Source organism: Phaethon aethereus, assembly GCF_964289735.1.
Source record: "Phaethon aethereus genome assembly, chromosome: 4".
Taxonomy (NCBI): Eukaryota; Metazoa; Chordata; class Aves; order Phaethontiformes; family Phaethontidae; genus Phaethon; species Phaethon aethereus.
The window spans coordinates 14912187-14934155 of record NC_138578.1 but is presented as its reverse complement, the minus strand read 5'-3'; the positions used below and the strand labels follow the sequence as shown (position 1 = coordinate 14934155).

Sequence of the window (21969 nt, the reverse complement as noted above, 5' to 3'; positions counted from 1 at the left end):
GAGATGGAAGTACAAGGCAATCTTCTCCCCTCCTCCATTCCCATGACTTGCATGTTTGAGCTTTCTAGTTATTTATATGCCTATAGCCAAAATAGATCTTTAGCGGTATTGATGAACTTTGGAAATACTGTGTAAAATTACAGCTTCTGCATGAGGTTATAGAGGCACTGGCAAGCAAAACTACATTTTTGTTTCTTAAAAAGTGTGTGGGGAGAAGATGTCACCTATGTAACCTTGGGTTTTTTCCTTATTACTTACACTGCTCCCATACTATGAAAGAAAGTATGGTGTTTGGAGCGCACAACAGAGCGGAAATCTCAATAAACAGCAGCATCTTTTGCTTTCTCTTTTGTTTTTAATATTTCAGTTGGCCTTCATATCTGCTGCCTAGATTTTGCTCAGCTTCAACAAACTAGATAGCATCACCATTGTCCTCCTCCATCTCTTACTCCTCTTCATCGTCTTCTCTGGCAACCCCATGAGGTTCAATGCTAAAGATCTGGCTTTGCTGGCCAGGCAACCATCAGATTGTTTTGACAAGGAAGGAAAACTGAAGATTTGCAGAGTGGTCGGGGATGAAAAATTAATAGGTAAAAATGGCTTGCACTGAAAACTACCTGTGGTTGATGCGCATATTTTTGGCAGTTGTCAGCTTAAAATTTCACTAATCACGGCTCAGTTTTCAGTTTTCTTCATTACTGATGCTTGAGTGGTGCTAAATACCTTTCTAAATGAAGAAGTTTAAAGCCAGCTCTTTAGTTTGCTAAAGTTTTCAAGTTTCCTTTGTCAGGTACCTGAGAGACAGTGCTCAGTCCTTAACATTATTACTATTTTTTTCTGTAAAGAAAGACTTTTTTTTACTACTAGTGATTGCTATTCACCAGTCATTAGTTACCATGTTTTAAAGTTTAGATATTCAGTTCCTCAGGACCTGCCTTCCCACCCCCAAAACTGTGTTCTTTTATTATTATTGATTTTCCATGGCTCACTTCCCACCTCCTTTGCAGGTTTTTATGATCATATTTTAAATGTCTTTCAATTTCCAGTAAGCTTGAACTAATGTCTGTTCCCTCAGTAGCTGTTAGGAAATAGCTCCTGTTTAGCTGTAAAATCAGTCCTAATACAATAATTTCAGCAACAGCGAATGTTTTATTTTCACTTGTCCCAGTTGACCTTCATTGTGATTTATATCTACTTTTATTTTATTAGGGGGAAAAAAACAACCACCAAAACCAACACAGACTCAATTATGATGAGGGACTGAGAAAATTTTATGCCACATTGTCAGAATATTTAATACATTTTCTAATGACAAAGAGCCAGAGTTTCCTGTGGAGGATGCAGCAAACTTCCTGGACAAAGTACTAATGAGCATCCATTTCTGTGCTTTGGGGTTCCTCAACAGGATTCTCTCCCTGTGTTCTCATCGTAGGCAGTGTATCAAGCTCTATCCAGTGAATATCTGGTGTTTATGAGGATGTTTGGAATTTTTCTTCACTTATGAATATGTTGAGTGCTAATATTGCTGCTAAAAACCTTAGGTTGACCAGAGACAGCCCAAGTACTCAGTATTGAGGGCTATCTGTGCCATGGTCAGTGGTGGTAGGTTCTAGGAAAGTGTTCAAGAAGCTATGCATGTGTAGGATATTCCTGTGGCCACGTAAATCCTTCTGGCTCCCAGTGACCAAATTATGACCCCTTGAGAGAGGGTCATTTCTCTCGAGGCATTTTGGTCACTGTATATACTATCTAGTGGTAGACTTGTCATCATTAGTCTGACTAATCTTTGGGCTTGCTTATTTTTCACACTTAAATGTAGTGACTTTCCCGATCCTATATAAAAATATCTTTTATTGGAAAAAGATGCAGCCTGAATGTGGTAGGATTCCATCCTCCTGATGCCCGCAGTGTTCTGGAGGATGGAATTTAGTCTTAACAGTGTCCTGTACTTGTACTATAAAACATTGTGCTCGGATCTGATAACCATTTAGATTTTTAGTTGGTGCATGTGCATCAATTTATATTACATTTTCTGTGGTGTTCTTGTGCTTTAGTAGGTCTGGAAAGATCCAGGAACTTCAATTCCTTTTCTGCGGTGGGGGTGGGGGGAAATTAAAAAAGAAAGAAAAAAAGAAAAAAACCAACCCAGGTTATAACTGAAAACAGTTATTGTAAGTCCCAGTGCTTGTGACTGTAAGCCTCCCACTTTCTTGTGGGGGAATAGCTATTCTGATTTTTCAAATGTTGCCTATTGGAACATCTTAATTAAAATTATCAAGAGGAAAAGAGTATTTTATTTATCTATTTACTGTAACAAGACATCCTCCTGGTCAATATTATGTCTTTAACGGTGGCCAGCTTTGAGGGAGGTACAAGAATTCGACAGAGGCAGCTGTGGAATAAGATGACCTTAGGGTACAGCTGTTGCTCCAGCTCCCTAGCAATTGGAGGTTGGCTGCTGTCTGGAGACATGGGGTTTCATGTGCCTTCTCAAAAATGAAAGAGAATACGTCTTGTGTAAAAATGCTCCTTCCTCTTTTAAGAAGTGATACAGGGTTTGTCTAAAGAGATCAAGTTTGTCTGTGAGATCTATGTCTGTATGTGTCTGTAATAGGTGTATATATATACAAGTGCTTTTTGGAAAAGAAAAATGATGCAATTTTAAAATGGCTAGTTTAGGAAGAGTAACTTTTTACAGGTTTTTTTGACCCACTGACCGACTGTAAAGTTCTGAAACGTTCCCTGTTCTTAAAAGCTTGATTACGTGCCTGCATGTGTGTACAAACACAAATACATTGTTAATTCCCATTGGTTAAGCACTTCTAAAAAGTGTAGTAAAATAGTAATAGCAAAGTGACTGTAAATATTTAGGTCTCCTTTGCTCATTTTTTTATTTTCTGAAAATTGTAAATTCAGATTAGCATGTTCTATTAGAAGTAGAATAGTAAATTTTTCTGTGTCTTAGCAAGGATTATATGTCATCCCTTGAAATGATGGAAGCAAAGCCGTTCCTTGCTAAAGTGTCTGTTTCTGCTGCCGTGTGAGAAAAAGGGAGAAAAGCAGAGAAAACACTGTTGAGCGTATGCCGCAGTCACCAATTCTCTCGGCTGCAGAGTAGAAGAAACCTTCTGGGAAGTTATTTGGCATTTAACAGCATGTTGTACATAGGCAGCTGCTGAGTGAAGCTGGCTTTTCTAGGTTGTTAATGATTTTCTTTTCTGACCTTTATAACTAATGCATCTTCTTTTAAGAAGCATTTAATGTGTGAAGACAAAAGGTTGTTTTTATTAATCTCTTACTTCTTTGCATACAGAACCGAGAGAGAGATGGTGCCGACTGAAAGGAAATCTGCTTTTTCTAATGAAAAATAAGGTAATTCATTTTCCTCCTGCTTTTCTTGATGTGTTAGTCTAGTCTGTGAGAACTTGAGTAATCCTTTTTTCGTGATAGCTATTGGCATTGTGCTTTTAGGGACAAAAAAATAGATCACTATTATTAAAATAGTGGAGATGAAGAAAAAAACATTGCTTGTCTTCTGTAACACTAGGTATTCTTCATGATATCAACATCCTTTAGCTGAATCATAAATAGTCTATGGCCAGGTTCTGCTCATAACATACACAGGTTTAAATCCAGAACTACTCCACCAAATTCACTGGAGTAATGAAAGCAAAATCTCACAGCTAAATGAGGTATTGTGGTAACGTTCAAGATGCAATTTTAGACCCCTACAATTTCTTAGCGTGGTTTTGTAACTAAATGTGTTAAGAAGAGCGGTGTTATTTTCTCTTCCTTGGTTGTAAAGAGCAGTTATATGCCTAAAATGAAGGGCCTGTTAAAATAGGGTCTGACCCTGCCACGCAACGGAAGTCTTGCAGGAGCTGCTGAGTGCCCTCATTTGCCGTTGGCTTTGTTAGGAGTTGAGGCCACTCATCCTCTGGCAGGAACAAGCACTAAGTGTGGAATTGCTCTTTTTCTTACCCTTTCTGTCTGATATCATGAACACTGATTCTGTAGTTGCCTGAAAATAGCCCTGGATTGTAAAGAACTAGGGAGTAGTATGAAGCATGAGATGCTTACCTGTTAACAGTAAGTATTTTATAATTGGCTCCTAGGGTATTTTTATACTGTATGGACCAGAATTTGGACAGAAATGATACTACTGCTTGACAGATTGTATATTCTCTTTGAAAGATTTTTCAATGTGATATAGTGGCTTATTTTAATGTAGTGATGAATGTGCACATATGGTATACTTTTAAAGCAGTATTTGCTTTCAAAGCACTGTTTGGGAGCGTGTAATAAATTTCTGTATGTAGGCAAACAAAATGAGGCAGTATGATGTAAAGGTTTCTCTGGCTTGAGTTTCATATGGCTGTGTTCCCTTGGGTGGTAAAAGGACCCACAAGTTTTACATAGGTGAAAGCAAGCTCATGGCCACCCTTTTGCCCTCTCGTACATCATTATTCTGCTGTATGACTTGCAGAAACTATATTTAGTAAAGAGCTTTAAGTTTTAAACTATTCGCTTCTGTTCCATGTTATTCCAAGTATCCTATTTTCACGGGAGCCTCTGGCATTTTGTAAAACAGTTTCAGGAAATATTTTCATCCATTTTGCAGCTGTGAAGAGAGGAGTAGGAGAGTTTTGCTGAAATCAAATGTAAGTATCAGTTTGGCTCTGGAAATCTAGAGAATTAACGTTACTATACTAGAGGGTTTAGTGTGGATTGGTACTCAGGTTCATATGGGGTGTGGTGGGGTTTTTTCAGTTTGTGGTTGGGTTTTTTTTTCATGTGTAGATGAGGTATAGACAGATGGAATGAGGCAGTCTCAGTTGGACCAGCAAATCAACCAACCCACTAGGTCCACTCAGGCTGTTCAAATGGAAAGCTGTATTTTGAGAAACTTGGAGGATGAGACACAAATTAATGGCTTGTTACTGAAATGATTAGGCTTGCAGTAAATAAATGGGAATTCCCCTTGAAATGCTGTGGTTTGACTGAACCAGTTAAATAGGTGAGTGATTTGTATCTCCGTCTAGGTCAGTGCTAGAAAACTGCATCTCGTTCTGGTTGCCTTGTTTAAAGAAGTTTTCAAAGTTTGCAGAATTTATGGAAGAAGCTAGGAGATATGACAAATTTTAGTGTGTCAAAAAGGCTGGTGACTTGATTAATGTCAGTGATTTCAAAAGGTGATTTTATCAGGTACTTTCTTTAATTAGGGAGGTCACAATAAGAGAAAAACTTTGAAACTGAAGTCAGACAAATGCAAATGATTGCAGGATGATTGGCCACTGAAACCCAAGTGTGGTGAGATATAGTGGGTGCTCAGTTTTAAAATGTCACAACTTACTAGGCTCAGTACAGAGACCACTGAGTGATTAAAGGGCAGTGCCTTATAATAGATCAAACTAAATGATGTAGCACTTCCTAGTCAGCTTACATCCTAGGAATTTGTAAAATGGTCATTTGCAGAAGCTTCATCTGTTGGGTACTGTAAAGGATAGCTTCTTTGACAAAGACAGATCTCTTGAATTTCAAATCCCTGTTTCAAAGGACGCAATTTATAGGTGTACTAAGTAAAACCAAAGCAATTTGTGTGCTGTGAGGACAGAAGGGGCTGTACCCTGGTTTTTGGGGTTTTTTTTTAATCTTTATCTCATTCAAGAAATGATCAGGCATCCCATCTGAAGCAGATTCTTGACCTGGGAAATCATAGTTTGAATTTTAGGAGTGTAATTTGCCAGTATAATAACCAAAAATAGTCTTATCGTAAAAGTTATTAAGCATCTTAATAAACACAGTTGCCAATTTTCTGCTTTTTAATATCCTACTGAAACCTTGGCTAATTCAAGTAATGTAGTGTGTGAAGGATCTGCCCGGAACAGCACTGATGAAGCCGTGTTCCTATTTTTGTTGCTGGAACCTGATTTGGCTTATGGCTTGACACAGAAGAAAAGTAATGCTGATGTTTTAGAAGCTCATCTGAATGCTAAGCTGTGAACTCCAGAAGTCACTGTCATGAAATGAAGACTGATTTGCTGCTCTTCATTAATTGCTGTCAGAGGCACATACATGTCTGCATATAGAAATGCTTGTAGTTTTATGACAGATTCTCATTCTAGTTCAAATGTACATATATTCAAATGTTCATACGTACATGTATGTATACATATACATATATTCTACTTGTAGAAGAAGAGCCTTCTCTGTGAAATTGCAAAGGATTCTTCCTGACCTATCTGTGCTGTAAATCTCAAGTAGCATGGCAGTACACTTTCAGTGTAGGGAAAAAATGCGGTTTATTCCTCCACTTAATCATATTTGGATGCAACAGAATAACCTATAAGGCATCTTAAGGACATTTGTTTTCCTTGGTCTAGCAGTGGAGTTGGTTTTTTTGGACTTTGTGTGGGCTAAGTAGGCCCACTTGTAGGCCTGAGGCACAATCCAGCACCTGCTAGTGCTGGTGAAACTCTTCCTTTGTAGACTTAGGTGTGGTGCGTGTGGTGCAGGTAGGTAGGTGCTATTGGTTTTTCAAAGGTTTTTTTTTTTTTTTTTTTTGGGTGGGGTGGTGATTTTTTTGTTTGTTTTGTGGGCTTTTTTTCAAGTTGGTTCCCTACCATATTGTATTGGTTGTAGGTTGCAAAGTTATGGTAGTGAGGGGTCTGGCGGAGTGGCCTCTGTGAGAAAAGGTCAAGGGCTCTGCAGCAGACCCACCACAGGACACAGCTGTGCCCATTGGCAAAGCAAGTGGTGCCTCGGGGGAAAATGTATTTAAGAAAGGGCAAAATGCTGCACAGCAGTGAGGAAGTGTGAGAAACAGCCCTGCAAACACCCAGGTCGGGGAAGGAGAGGAAGGATCTATTTACCTGTTCCAGGTGGAGGAGCAGATATTCCCCTGCAGCCTGTGGAGAAGACTATGCCAGAGCATGCAGGTATGCCCTGAATGATCGCCAGCCCATGCTGGAGCAGGTTCTCCTGGAAGGAACTGTAGCCCACGGAGAGGACCCATGCTGGAGCAGATCTTCAGTGTCTGCAGCCCATGGGAGGGACCCCGAACCACAGGGGAAAAGTGTGAGACGGAAGCAGTGGCAGAGAGGAGCTGTTAGGGACTGAGTACAACCCCATTCTTCACCCCCCCACCCCCCCCCCCCCACTGGGAGAGTGGGGAGGAGGAGGAGGTGATAGAGGAGTTGAGAATGAAGGAGCAAAGTTGACCCTTAGGAAGAAGGGGGTGGGAGAAAGCTGCTTTAGTTCTTGTCTTTGTTTCTCACCATCCAGGTCTATTTTGATTGGCAGTAAACTAAAATAATTTTCCCTGGGTCAAGTCTGTCTTGCCTGTGTTGACAATGGGTAAGTGATCTCTCTGCCTTCATCTTGACCCACGAGCTTTTAAATTTTATTTTCTCCAGTAGTCTTGTTAAGAAGGGGGACTGAGAGAGCAGGTGGGTGGGTGGCAGCCTGCCAAGGTCAACCAACCACAGATATGATCCCCTGTGGGAACTGTATGTTCTTAATACCTTCCTGTGTGAAGTCCTAAAACCCCGAGTTTACATGTGTGGGCTTTCTGTCCACTTCTCAGGTAGTGGCAGATGTGTGCATCTTAGGAAAACAGCACGTGACAGGGCTTCCACAGAAAGGTTTGACATCGTGCTAATCTTGGAGCAATTCTTACGGACCTTAGTCCAAAATACTTTAAAACAGTATTATTAGATAGTGTTTTCAAAAAAGGTAAAATTTGGAACTAGGAAGTGATATGTGCCTCACCTGAAGTATGCGCTATGTGGGTTATTCACTTATTTACTTAGATTCTACTCAATTCCAGCCTGGGAGGTACTTTCTTCCAGAACTCATGTGAGTGGGAAATGGGGAGGAAGATTGCTGGGCAACAGTTGCTAATCCGTATAATAAGTATTATATACTTATGTGCCTTTTTTCATTGGCATAGGAGGGCACTTTTGATTAGAAGTTTCAGATCTCTCTGGGGATTGCAGTATTGTGTACTGGTGTTGTTTTTAATTACAGATCAGAATTTATAGTAATGACTTGCACTTTTTTTTTTTTTGAAGAACAGTGCATATTTTTATATCAGATGTCATGCTGTGTCATTTCCTTGTTTTCTGTTAACAGGTCCTTCAGAATAATTTTGTGAGGTTTTTTCCTTTTTTTTTTTTTTCTTTTCTCCATGAGAGAATTGAACAGATTAACCTTTCTCCATTTCATGTAATCCTCATGCCAATTCAGGGCTGGATTTCCTTTTTTTTTTTTCCTTTTTCCTTTCCTTCCCCTCTCCCACCTGTGGTTACAAATGCAAAACTGTTGTTTGCTATATATGTGTGAATTTGGAGTGATTGCTACTGAAGTAAAGAAGCTACCTAACTTTTCTATGGTTCATTTTCCCATATACTAATATTCCCAAGTGATAATGCTGATACTTATCCTTTTAAATTACTTTGCAGTCTACACATAAAAGATACACTAAAAAGTACAATCATGTTTTTACATCTCAGTAATAGTTCCAGAGGGCCCATTATGTTTTATTGAGTAAACATTTTTAAATTCCTACTTATTTTTGAATATGTATTTAGGAATTCATTTAAAAATCGATTTTTGATCAATAGTCTGTCATGGATTTTTCTAGGAAAGTCATTAGTGTCTGTCTTAGTTTGTGGTTTAATGATCCTGTGGAGGTAGCCATTCCAATCTATTAGGCCAGTTTGTCCATACCCTGGCTCAATAATCTCACGCTGCTTTTGTGTGTGAAAGGTTGCCTTTTAATACTTTCCTGTTGTATTGATTTTTAGAAGTTACCATGTAGAAGGAAAGAAGTTTAGTTATATGGATCGCCATATTTAAAATAAAAGCCGTTATGCATGATGGCAGTATCTTAAATTAGCAGTCATATTTCATACATAAAATTATAAACCTGTCTTTTTTTTTCCCCTCTAATATAAACAATGTGGTAGCAAACTTGTATGGCATATTTGTACTGTAGTGAATCTATATGTTTTTTTCCTAAGCCCCTGAAAACAAGTGATTTATATTGAAGAAATGGCAGACAACTACACAGGTATAAATTGGAGTGCTATAATACACCTAATGCCAGAGAGAATTAAGTAAAAGGTGGTGAGTATTTTGAGACTTCTCTTGTAATGAATTACCTTTCCTTAAACAAAATGCATTGTTGATCTTAGGATTTTGTTGACAAGATTAATGTGGAAAACTAAATGGTTGTGCTGTCAATAATTGCAGGCTTTCTTGCAATGTTCGTGAAAGCTTGACATAAATTATGTTGTTGCAGCATTTATCACAAGTGTAATGTATTATTAACAGTTGGGAGAAAAGCCTCAGAGTAAGATTTCAGAATGACTCATAAATCAATAACCAGAGAACCAGATGCAAGGTAGAAATAAGAGAATAATGACATACTTCTGAGGTTCTGATGTGAATTACATTGTAATGCAGCTTGTGAAAATGTTATTCAGGTTTTCATGGTGTAGTTGTATGTAAGTTCTGCCATAAGGAAGTGAGACTGTATCAATGAATCTTCTCTGCGCTAAGGCAGGCATGCACAATGTAGTTTCAGCATTTCAGCATAGCTGTATAGCTTTAGGATTTTCCTTTCCAATTTGGTATCTTTTAAATATTCTTACAGAGTGAAATTGCTTTATGTATATTGAAGCTGTGGAGCCTTTTCTGGTCTGTTGGACTATGGGGTTCTCTCTGTGTGTGTGGTTTAGCGTTCTGTAAGTCAGTGATCTCTCCAGGGCATCTTGAAATAAAAGTGTCTCTTCTGGGTAAGGATGTACTTTCTATAAACCATTTTTCAGCAGTGATTTTGGTTTTCTAGAGCATGCTCGGTATCATATCAGTTTAAGCGTTAAGGTCTGAGCAGCCAGAATAAGTGTTGCCGCACTGTGTAGCATTGCTTTGGGATTGAATGTCACGGCTGATCTGTTCTTTAACTACTACATGTGTGATGTTGGTTATGACCATATTTTGCAATGTCTTTAAGCTGAGAAGCAGGTAAGTGTATCTATGTAACACAATATCTCTCCAGTAAGTTTCAGTGAAATACGTTGTCGCTGTGTTGTAAGATTTTGATTTACAGTAGGAAGCATGCTAAATAGAGAAGGAAGCAGAAAATGACAAAACTGTGGCATAGGCAGATCTGGAAGTCGTATCACCCCTTACGTGGCTCAAAAGGACTTGTGTGTTTCTGAGCACTCTCAGCCCCAACCTTGCATGTACTTCTGCCTGTGCTTAACTGAGATGTGGGTTGTCCTCTTACTGTTGGAACAAGGTTTTTATATGCATGTAACAGTACACATGTGTGCATATACATAAGTTAAATACCAGGCAGTGTTCGGTTAAGAACTCAAATGAATTTGGTTGTGTCGAGAGAAGGGATGTTGCCATGTGGCTTTTTAACCTGCCTTAGTAAGGTATTGTGTCCCATTACTGTAGTCATTCATTCAAGTCAGTGAGATATCTTGTGTATGTTTAATAAGTCCCTTACGCTGGGCCTATTTTTAAATAACCGGTTGTGTTGCCCCTTATGTTATACCATAAAGGCATTTTAGAATGCTTTTTTTTTTTTTGCTTGCCTTAATTTAAATAGTAAACCTTTTTTTCCCAAGATTTCTTCATGTCTTTAAGCCATATTGGATTGAAAGAATGCTATGCAGAGAACACTATGCTAGTTGAATGCTGTAAACTCTAGCCTTAAAACCCCACTAAGCGTGATGTATGTAATGCCAGCACGGTGTTAGGAGGGAGGAAGCTGCTGTCTTCACACTGCTCATGAAGAGATAATGTCGGGACCATGAAGTTGTCTGGAATAGTTGGGGCAGAACAGTAAGTAGACAAGCATAACCCTTGATTTCCTTAGTAGCTGTTCCTCCCAAGCAGTTTTAAGTGCTGACCCAGACCCGTATGTTTTAGGAGTCCTGCAGACTACTGCAAGCCTGGTGACACCAGAACACTGTGTCTCCTTGCGGTAGCAAGGGCACAGTCAGCTTGTGTTACTGAGAGTCTGTGCAGTACCACTAAGGTATATGTGCTGACGGTTCTTGTAGTCTGTTTTCCGACAGTATTTGAAAATGCGATTTATAACCATCAAGTAATGGGAATAATTATTTGTTCCTGTTTTTACTATGAACTTAAAGACTTTATATCTCTCCTTTTTTCCTCAGCTTAACAGGATCTTGGCAAGCCCCAGTGCCTTTTTGCCATCTTTGCTTCCCTCATTTATCTTGCTGCTTCTCCTTCCTGCCTCCAGATGTTACTGCCTTGCTCTCCAGACAGTGAAGCCCTCCCTTGCCTTCCACTGCTGTCAGAGGCAGACCTTTGTTAGAACCTGTGCTTGCTTGGATAATTCCATTCAGTCTTCTAGTTTTCTTCTGTGTCTACTTTAATCTCTCGCTTAACTTGTTCTGTAAGATCTTCCATTCCTTTAGCTTTTTCATGGCATAGACATACTTTAATACTTCCTTTTTTGTGCCTACCTGTCCTTGACCTGCCTGCTTCCCCAGCTGTGCCCATCATTTTCTTTGATATCTGAGGTCTATTACTACTTGGTTTACAGCGTCACCCATTGCATTTCAATCCCAGTATCCTCCCCGGTCCAGTTGCTATCCCTTGCACTCTACAGAACAGTCTTTTATTAATCTCCTTTGAATAACCGCTTCCAAATGAGAGCTAAGAAGCGTCTCTCTTGTTCATGCAACTGTCTGCCACTTCCAACACTGGCTCACCCTCTGACTGTGACTCCATTTTCTCCTGGTCATTCTTCCTTAGAGTTTATTCTTTTGGAGGATTCGTAATGTGCTGTACCGAGAGTTGAAGCGTATATGAGAAAAGTGTAACTTAGAACTGCATATTCTTCCATACTAAATTGCATCTAGATCTGCCTCAATACCTGCGTGTCCAAACTACACTTTCATCTTGCCTTTCAGAGACCTCTTCCTGTGCATTTAGCCGTGAATTCAATTTCAGTGGGAATCAAACAGCTGCTTAATCTTCCCTGTCAAGTTCTTCCTCCCATTGCTTTTGATGGCTGAAGCAAACATCGCTTCTCTTCCTGCTACTCATACTGTTTTTAGCACTGCTTTCAACAGGAATGTGTTTCTAAGTATTCAGGTCCTCGCTAAGTCTGTGTTTTGCAGATTCTTTTTAAGATAGACCACTCTTTCCAGCTCTGTATCACCTAAAGCTCTGGACTGGGATAATCTTATTTTGCATTTCATTTACTGAACTATCCTTCTCCTGATCCTGGGAAAGATGAGATTTGTTTATATCCATTAGAGCTCCTGCAAAAATAATTTTCCTAGGCGTTTTTTGGCTGTTACTTTTCCCTTTGAGTCTGACTCTTGCGTCCTTCCTTTGTAAGCTTGTTGTTTTCACTGTGAAGAATTTTTCCCAGTCGCCAGTACCCTACCTGTTCTTCATTTAAAGTTCTTCTGATTCTGAGCTGCGTCCAGCACGCAGTGGCTGCTTTCATTAGTGCTTTTAGTACTTTAGGAAATACTACAACGAGACACTTGCTAAAAAGTGTAACCTCATTATCTTCCTTTAAATTCTGCCTTTACAAATCTTCTTTGCTATGATGCTTACAGGAAGTTCACAATGATAATGCCATTTTTGTGTTTAACGTTTCCTGTAGGCTGACGCGGGCTTGCATGTCTGTGGCGTATAAACTTTCCAGCTTGCTTGTGGTTTAACATCTATGTTCTGTATCTGTACAGTGGATAATATCATAGGGTCCTGTGGTCCTTGATCTGTGTTCGTAAGCGCTCTGATGATATATAAAGACATTCAATCTGAGCAAATCACTGAATTTGTGTTATCTAATGCAATTAGCTAGGTTTCTTTTTTTATAGTTGTTTGTGTACTCCACTATTCCTGCAGCAATTGGTATGTTATAATTGCATAATATATGGAATTATATATGTTACAATTACATAATTGGCAGTAATCAAGCACCAATCTTGTTCAGAATAGATAATTCTGTAGATAACTGCATTTAACAAAAGGTTATAGAGCATCCCCGTGCGGTTCTCTCTTGGTTCACGGGCTCTTGCTGTTGTTTGGTGCTGCAGTGAACCCTGTGGTGGTTCTCCCAGAGCGTGGGGTGGGCAGCTTCGCGCACGGCTGCACGGAGCGTCCTGGGGCTGAGCACTCACTGTTTTGAGGTAAGTGTGGGAGATCAGGACTCCGTTAGCTTCCACAGGGAGACGTGGGTGACAGTTTTCACCATGCAAGCTACGGTTTTCAGAGATGACTCTCACAGCTGTCTGGTTTTGGTCAGAGAAGACCCGATAGCTGCATTGGAAACAAGAAAGGCTTTGAAACTTTGTGCGCAAGCGCCAAGCGGACAAGGTGCAGCAGTTTCTAGTGGAGCAGGCTGCAACTTGGCAGTTACCTCACTGAATATTAACTCTTAAGGCATGGAAGAAACTCTGGGATGGAGGAAGACTAATAATGCCAGTGGATTAACACGCTACACTAGGAGACGACTCCTGCTGCAGCCTGTGAATCTGCGCTGAAGGGAGTCAGGGGAATGTTTTGGTTTGTGTTTTGAAGTTGGTATCGACTGTAGCTGGAAGAGCTGCTTGACCCGTGAAGCCGTTTGACTTCACAAGGCATTCATTCCAGTGCAAACGCCTTAGGAAGATAAAACTCTATCAAACCAAGCACAGAACTGGCACTTTTGATTATGTTAATCTGAACTGGGGTATTACTCCTAGGAGAAAATGTTGTGAAAGGAAGTTAAAGATTGATCTTTGAAATAGTATACCTACGTTTCTTTAGTGCCCAGTGACTAGTAGTCAAAGGAAGAACCCCCCACCTTTTATTTAAAAAAACAGAACACCCCCCCAAAAAAACCCCCAAACAATGGGTTGCATCATTTTTCTTCTGTATAAGGCAGTAAACCAATTTGTCAGGATACTGTTGCTAAACTCTTCCGTCACTGAAAGGGATCTGTCCCTGATATGACGTATTCTTCATGCTTCGTTATCCTGTTGGATGGATAATGTAGCCTGGCTGCTTGCTTGTGCATGCCAGGCTTTTCTATTCAGTCAGTTTGTCTCATTTTAGAATATGGCCACTCTGGAAGCTGCTTTATAGTTTGTTTATAATGGAAGTTGTCAGTAGATGGCAGCAGCAATCTCTTCAGGTAGTAGTTTTAGGTTACTAGCCAAATGAACATCTTATGCTAATGTTAACTAATCCTAAGAAAAAACACTCTACTGAAGTAATTCACTGAGGGAGAAACTTGCTTTTATATTTGGCTTAAAGTAGGATTTTGAAGCCAGGGGCTGCTGATTAACCTCGGTTTAGACTTTTATGAGCAGGATGATGAGAGAAGAAGGGAAGCCAGAGGAGTATTTGTACAGCTAGAGCCATCTTGCAGCTGCGAAGTGATTGATGCCAGCCAGCCAGCCCAAGGAATTCGTGGGTACAGCCCCTTGTGCCATCAAAGGTGATGATCTGGCTAGTCTGTGCTTGCCTCACCATATACTCATTAGTGAAGGCTGTATTTAGCAGAAGGGAGGAGAGGAGCTGTGCATATATACACATTCGTCAGGGTGCTGCTCTTTAAATTGCATCCCAGGTGATCCTAACTAACATTCTTTTTTTTTTTTTTTTTCCTAGCGCTTGCTACTGCGGCGGCTCTCAATCTTGAGAGCAGCCTGATCTATGCTGTACTCTCTACCCCTTTAGGAAGTGAAGCATAAAGTGTTGTTTTGCTCTGCCCACATCCCTTCTTCTCTGCCCTTCTGTGCGGGGTTGACTTGGGAGGATGTGCCATGGCTGCTGAGAGGTGCTTCAGGGAGGGGCTGCTTTCCCCCTCGTGAGGACCTAACTGTAACCCAGCTGCGTGACTCGGTTGCGATAAGGATGAGGGGTGACTTCTGTGTGTGTCAGCACAGGGATGAGCGTGGTGAGGACAAGGTCCAGGTCACACTGGGACCAGAAGGTGTTTTAGGATGGTGGTGGGAAGAGGAGGGAAAGAGGACATCGGCTAGATAGCGGTGAGGGGTAGCCATGCTTCCACAGGCTCCTGGCTGTGTCAACAAGAAAATGCTGGGTTTTTCTCTCACTCAGATTTTCTTTTTCCCCCCAAATGAGTAGAGTGCCTCTAATTTATAAGAAAGGCTGTAGCGCTATTTTAGCCTCACATTTGGTTTGTCAGCAGCTATTAAAGACCATTAAGGACAAAACAGTGCCTTCCCTCTCAGTATCATCATTAAGCACTACTATTTATTATTGCCTTTCTTTTTCTGACCAGCCCTGAGAACAGAGCTGAATTCTCCACAGTGCCACCAGAGTGATGACAGCTAATTTTAAGTCCAATGTTACAAAAGTGGTCATGTGTTTTGCCAAATGTGTGTGGCTTGCACTTACTAGCACTGAATTTTATTTAATATTTTATCACTTGGTTGGTGAGGATACTGAGAGCCTATAGCCTTGCTAGTTTTAGGTTTGAGTCTCTTTTGGCATTAGCAAATGTTACCACCTCACTACACACATCCTTGTTCCTGGGCATCTATTAATGCAAGACATCTGCCCTTTATGACTTTGCAGTGTAATTTCTCCAAGCAGCTGGTAAAGGACCTTGTAAAACTTTAAAAAAAAAAAAAAAAAAAAAAAAAAAAAAGTTATGTGTGCTACGCCAGTGCTTCTGGTAACTCTAACAGGTTTGTGACGTATGACTTCTTATACAAAACCTGTTAACTCTTTACCTTCCTACTATTACTTAATTTTTATAACTTTCTCTTATTTTATTCTACCCATTTGTCCAGCACAGAGTTCTTCAATAGAAAGACTTGAAATCAACTATTATGTACCTGCTTGTAGAAGATTGGTAATACTAATCACAGGCAAGGATTGGCTGAGGTATTAACCTAACTGTAGTTTTTTAGGGCAAGTTAAACACTTTTTTTTTTTTTAAACTGAAAGTGTTACCTAGATTAATCAAAAACTTGCACTTGATGACACTTAGCGCTTTATTATAGATCATGAGTAAAAGTTCAGAAGAAGTGAAAGGTGGGGAAAAAAAATATGTATCCAAGTCATGCATACTCCCATTTTCTTTTGTAGAAAGAAAGAAACAATTGCAGATCTGATGCATTAGAAAGAATTGCTAGGTTTGTGAGAGTTTTGGCTGTGTGGTTAGTGTTTTTTTTTTTTTCTGTGGGGTTTTTTTTCCTTAACTGTCAATAAAAATTTCAGCTAATACCCTGGTGGGTTTTTTTAGTGGTGTGTTTCTGTTTTGTGAGGTGTTTTAATCGCATGCATCTGGCCTTTAGATTGTTCTTGGCTTGCTCAAGTTCTTAGACTTTGGCTCATATTGACTATTTGAAAAGTCTGCCTGATATTGAATGTATCTGTAGACTTTTGCCATTGACCTTTCCTTTAGAGCAATATTTATAAAGAATGGAAGAGATGTGGAACATGAAAGCTCATGAAACAAAAATGGATATCTATGTACTGTTTCAGAAGGGTATAAAAGCTTTCCTAATATAAGAACATTCTGAAGTATCCCCATGAGAGAAGATAAGCCTCAGCATTGCCAATGATGTCTCCTTTTTATCACAGCCTAGCACGCTAGTGCTAATGGATCAGCTCTTTAGAGGATGACAATTAGTTCTATTTCTGTTAAGTGCATTGCATATACCAGCACGGTACCCAAGTGACAAGCTCCTGTGTCCTACAAGCATCAGCAAGTGGTTTGATTTCACTGGAGTAAGGTTTATGGGGTGCAGCACTACTGCTTTCTTGAACACTTACCAGTGATTGTGAAGAATCTGCAGGTGTTCACTCGCTCCTCATTTTTGCAGGAGTTATTTTGATGGTGGCTTGTTGATGTGCTACAAAGTCGAGGTGAAAGGAAAGAAAATAATTTGTTCCGTTAAAAAATAAAAATAAAAATCCCCCTGTTCTCCTAAAATAGCCAGGAACACACACCCATTTCAGAATCAGTAGGTGGAACTGCTTTTAGCTGACGCTGTTTGATTTTATGGATATCTCCTAGTTATATAGGAAGGCTAAATAAACAGACTTAAACACTAATGGGACATTTTGGGAGTTGGACTAGATGACCTTTAAAGATCCCTTCCAACCCAAACTATTCCATGATTCTGTGATTTTGAGGATTAATGTCAATGTATCCAAAGGCATAATGGGATTCGGTAGGAGGCCCACATGTTTGGCATTTTAGAATGGATTTTAGAGAAATAAATACAGTGTACGATCAGTTTTTACTGATGAGATTTTCCATGTTTGAGGAGCAAGCCTTTTTTTATCAACGGTCTGGTAAGTAATTGATGTTACTTGGTCTGGGTTTTATTGAAGCTTTGATAGATTCCACTCTGCTCAACATTATTTTAATAGCCATGTATGGCTGTCTCAGGCAATTCCAAAGTTTATTAACAAGCTGATTAATTCTTTGGGAGATATGCAGCAGTAAGGAAATGTAATTTTTTTCTTTTTTTTTTTTAAGTGAAAGAAGCTGTAGAGAGAATAAAATGGGGAGGAAGAAGCGTTAGGGTGGTATAGGTTTTCATGGATGTATCCTTTCTCTCTTTAATATGCATTGACCCTGTTGTTTTATTTTCTTCTTTTGGGAAATTTTATACAGACTTAAAGGAGTTAGGACTTATGTCAGGAATGCTGGACATATTGCAGCTACCAGAAGCCAAGTTCTTGTTTAGAATATTTCTGACTTCTTCTGCATTGCTTTTTAATGAACATGGCAACTTTTTTCCAGGCTCACAGGAAGTAGAAGTAGGGTTTTTTTCTACCAGTCATTTTTCTGATCCATGGCCTAAAGCAGGATTTTGCTTGGAGGCAAAGTCTTCTAATTGATCCTGCAAACCTCATTGAATGCTTTAAAGACCCATCTTATATTTTAAAAATGGTTTTAAGGTATTCATGCTTGCTGCATTTTGTCTTGGAATCTTTCTTTTGGCAGTCACCAGTGAGCACGGTATGATTATGTAAAAAAGGCAGGATCTGAGATTTTTTCTGGTGCTGGTTGGAACAACCTGTGCTGCACTTCTTTCTCGCAGTTTCAGTGAACTTGCATGTAGAACAAAATAAACCAACTCTATTCTATAAGTTTTAATATTAATGTTTTGAAGTAATTTTAGAGTTGAGAACTGTGCTGAGAAACTAGGACACAAACAGAATTCCTGTGGTGAAAAAATAATTAACACTTGAACAGTCATTATTAAAACTTAGGTGTTTATCTACCCTATTCAAAAAGATGTGAATTGAAGGAAAAACATTATCTTTCTATATGTGTTAACACTAAAAACTTCAAAGAATTATTTGTTCTGGAGAGCAAGTCTTATGAGGAGCGGCTGAGGGAACTGGGGTGGTTTAGCTTGGAGAAGAGGAGGCTGAGGGGAGACCTTCTCAATCCCTACACCTACCTGAAAGGGTGTTGTGGTGAGGTGGATGTTGGTCTCTTCTCCCAAGTAACTAGTGATAGGACGAGAGGAAATGGCCTCAAGTTGTGCCAGGGGAGGTTTAGATTAGATATGGGGAAACTTTTCTTTACTGTGTGGTCAAGCATTTGGAACAGGCTGTGCAGGGAGATGGTGGAGTCACCATCACTGAAGTGTTCAAAAAAAAGTGTAGACATGGCACTTCAGGGCATGGTGGCGTTGCGTTGATGGTTGGACTTGATGATCTTAAAGGATTTTTCCAACCTTAATGAATCTGTGATTCTGTGAAATGCTAAATAATCTAGAATGGGGATAATTGCAGGTGGGAAGTGATAGGACAAGAGGAAATAGCCTCAAGAGGTGCCAGGGGAGGTTTAGGTTGGATATTAGGAAAAATTTCTTCACGGAAAGGTTGTCAAGCATTGGAACAGGCTGCCCAGGGAAGTGATTGAGTCGCCGTCCCTGGGGGTATTGAAAGGACGCGTAGACATGGTGCCTGGGGACATGGCTTAATGGTGGACGTGGCAGTGCTAGGTTTACAGTCAGACTCGATGATCTTTCCATTTTATTCCAACTGAAATGATTCTCTGTGTCAACAAAAGCCTGAAAAACTGACACTCTGCCTGCGCTGCAGTCCAAAGGTACATGTTTAGGTTCTGCGAACGTAAGCGTTGCTGACTGGCTTGGACGTGGTGGCAGCGTAGCTGCAGCAGCCTGGTCCTCAGCTACCAGGTGTTCACCAGGGCCCTGGGCAAGCTTGTGGGCTCTTAGTGGAAAGCCAGCCGAGCCCTTCACCTGGGCTGCTGCATAGCTGTGTCCTGCGTGGCACTGTGACGTAATGCTGTGAAAGGCTGTTGCAAAGGTACCGTGGGCGAAGTCATAAGCTATTAATAATAATCAGAGAGTTTAAATACCAATGAAGTTTGACCTTTGTAAGGAACCTTGATAGCCTCTGCTAGAAAACTTATGCAGTCTGTGGCCTGGAGAGAAGCAATTTCTAAAATATATTTTGCTTTTATTTTACACGTTGAATCATTCTAAAATAGAAATTATTTTCATTAAACTATCCTCTGTGAAGAAAGAAGGATTATTCTTAGGAAAGCATATTTTTTTTTGTGTTGCCTAAGTTTTATCTGGCAGATTTTAAACCAGGAAGAAAATGCAATTTCTTCCCTTATGTCATCTTCCTAACAAAGTGTAAAGCTTTTCCTTGATTTTTGTGTGGTGTGGGGTTTTTTTTGTGTCTGTGTGTGTTTGCTTTTTTCCCCCCCCCTCCCCATACCCCAAGACAAAAATAGTGGATATAAGGTTTTGATTGGCAAAATCCTACTGATTTTAAAATTGATGATGTTGAAATGACCCAAAATATCCAAGTAGTGTCACAGACTCAGAAATGTAAGACCTGGAAGGAAATTCAGAATTTCTCTTCCTTCCATGTTATGGAACATGTGAAGACCCAGTCCTCTACGCTCTCTATTCTGACATGAGTTATGTCAGTGTAACTTCTACCGCTTCTGGAAACTCTGAAGCTGGTGGAGGAGAGAAGAGCATGAGGAGCAGGCTTCTGCCTCTGGGAGTCTGCAGAGATGCAAGGCTTTGCTGTTTTCTGTGTGTGTGGGTTGGGGTTTTAATTTTTTTTTAAATTTATTTGCATGTTCCTGGGGACAAGCGGTAAAGCAAAAAATCTTCATGCGTAGTTGTGCTCTAATTTGCTATCGGTCTGTCTTAGGCAGATTCCCTTCATGGCCTAGACTCCCATGGCTGCAGCCAGAGCTCATGGATTTATCTGGTAGTCTGATCCAGTCTGGGCAACACAATTCATGTTGCTGTTTCCTGATACAACAGACTTCCCCTTTGAGTTTCAGCCTGGTGCTTATTCACACTTTGCACGCTCATAAACTGCTTCACTCTAGCTAATTTTACTTAAAATTAAAGTTGAGCTACTACTCTTCCATTATATTTAAAAAATAAATATAATAATCCATTTATTTTTTTGTCAGACTGTTCAGATAAATATACTACCATTAAGAGAACTAATAGTTTATTTTCTAGAATAAAAGAATAAAAACTGTCAGTTCTAGTAGCGAAAAATTGGGGGGGGGAATCATTGGGATTTGTGCATACTTGTCATAAAATGAATGCATGACTGTTTTAGGTATTCCAAAAATTTTAATAAAAACTATTAATTATCCAACAGCGCCGGAAATGGCACAAGAAAACATCTAAAATCTTGAGCTGAATTTGGATTAAAGTTTGTTTTTCTCGAAAACAGACACAAAAGCTTCGTATTTCACCTGGACAAATTTCCCTTGACCTGATAATGCAGGTAGCTACCAACTTGTTTGCTTGCTCTAGGCCATTACGTACATTGATGCAATGTTAAGCTTCAGAAAGATTGCGTATAACTCTAAAAGATGAGCTGGTTTTCCGCAACCCCTGTTTTCATACGGTCTGGCTGCATTTGGTCCGTGCAGTTGGGCCAAGCTTTTGGGCTACGGCAGCGGGTGGCCAGACCGGGTGTTTATCCTGTAGAGGTGCGTTTTGATCGCACCTGTCCCCATTCTGGTCCGCAGGTGTGTTCTATTTTGTCCCTTACTGATAGTTTTAGTCTGACCGCTTTTCCGCCAGATGGGGGTCGCGTGCTGGTCTGTTAAGTAAGTTCATGCATGAGATGCGCCGAACGTCTCGGTTGGGAAGAACAGGCGTCTCTACCTTGTGGAAGAATCAATCACGTTCCCCTGTGCCTGCCCCCCTCCTGCCCCTGACAAAATTGCAAGCAGAAAGGTGGGAGGAACGTTCATTCCTTATTCAACAGTGTGTCCTTGTTCGTTCGGGGGTACGTTGCTTTGGTGTTCAGCCAGGTTGAATGAACACGAAGACCTTTTACACTTAAAGCAGCATGAGACCAGGAACAAGAGTGTCATGGGCAGGAATGCGCTATTTGCCTTTTATTTTTTTATTTTATCCATGGAGACACTGATTTTTTTTTTTTTTTCCTGCGTCTCTGCTCCCCCACACCCCTGACCCATAGGAGATGCAAATATCTTTTGTCTAGATCTGTGAACCATCCATGCTTTTGTCCTCTACGTTGCTATTTTTGCATTTGAAAACTTAGCTCAGACTGCTGTTTGGAGAGAAATGTCTTCATTTTCTTTCTGCTTGGTGCTGGAAATAAGTTGTCTATGTGTCTGACCTGCTAATGTTAACAATTTTGTCATCTTCCAAAACTCAAAAGAATCTGGGCATTATTTTTCAGAGTGGTTTCTTTAGCTGTCACTTAAATAACAGAGAATCCAAATCTTCTTTGCATACATGCAAGGTAATTTGAATGTTTTCAGCCCTGTTCTGCAGTATTCTGCACATGCTTTTCTGTTGGATGGAGGGATATTCTTCTAATTCTTTTTCAAAGGAAGTTTTGAGTACATGTTTTAATTTATACAAAGTAGATAAATTGAGGATGAGGTGGAACCATAATGAATTTGTTACTTGATTTATTAATTGCTTACTC

The 21969-nt window shown here is 40.0% G+C and overlaps 1 protein-coding gene across 2 annotated transcripts in view; it reads left to right on the top strand.

Moving 5' to 3' along the window:
- Positions 1-478: 478 nt before the first annotated feature.
- Positions 479-21969, top strand: part of INPP4B (inositol polyphosphate-4-phosphatase type II B) — a gene marked incomplete at both ends in the record, with an annotated part of 291862 nt that continues 270371 nt past the window's right edge. For both annotated transcript variants that reach the window (XM_081999525.1, XM_081999524.1), the window contains 2 exons: positions 479-590; positions 3314-3372. In XM_081999525.1, the coding sequence (XP_081855651.1) occupies positions 479-590; positions 3314-3372 (171 nt within the window). The remainder of the gene's footprint in view (positions 591-3313; positions 3373-21969) is intronic.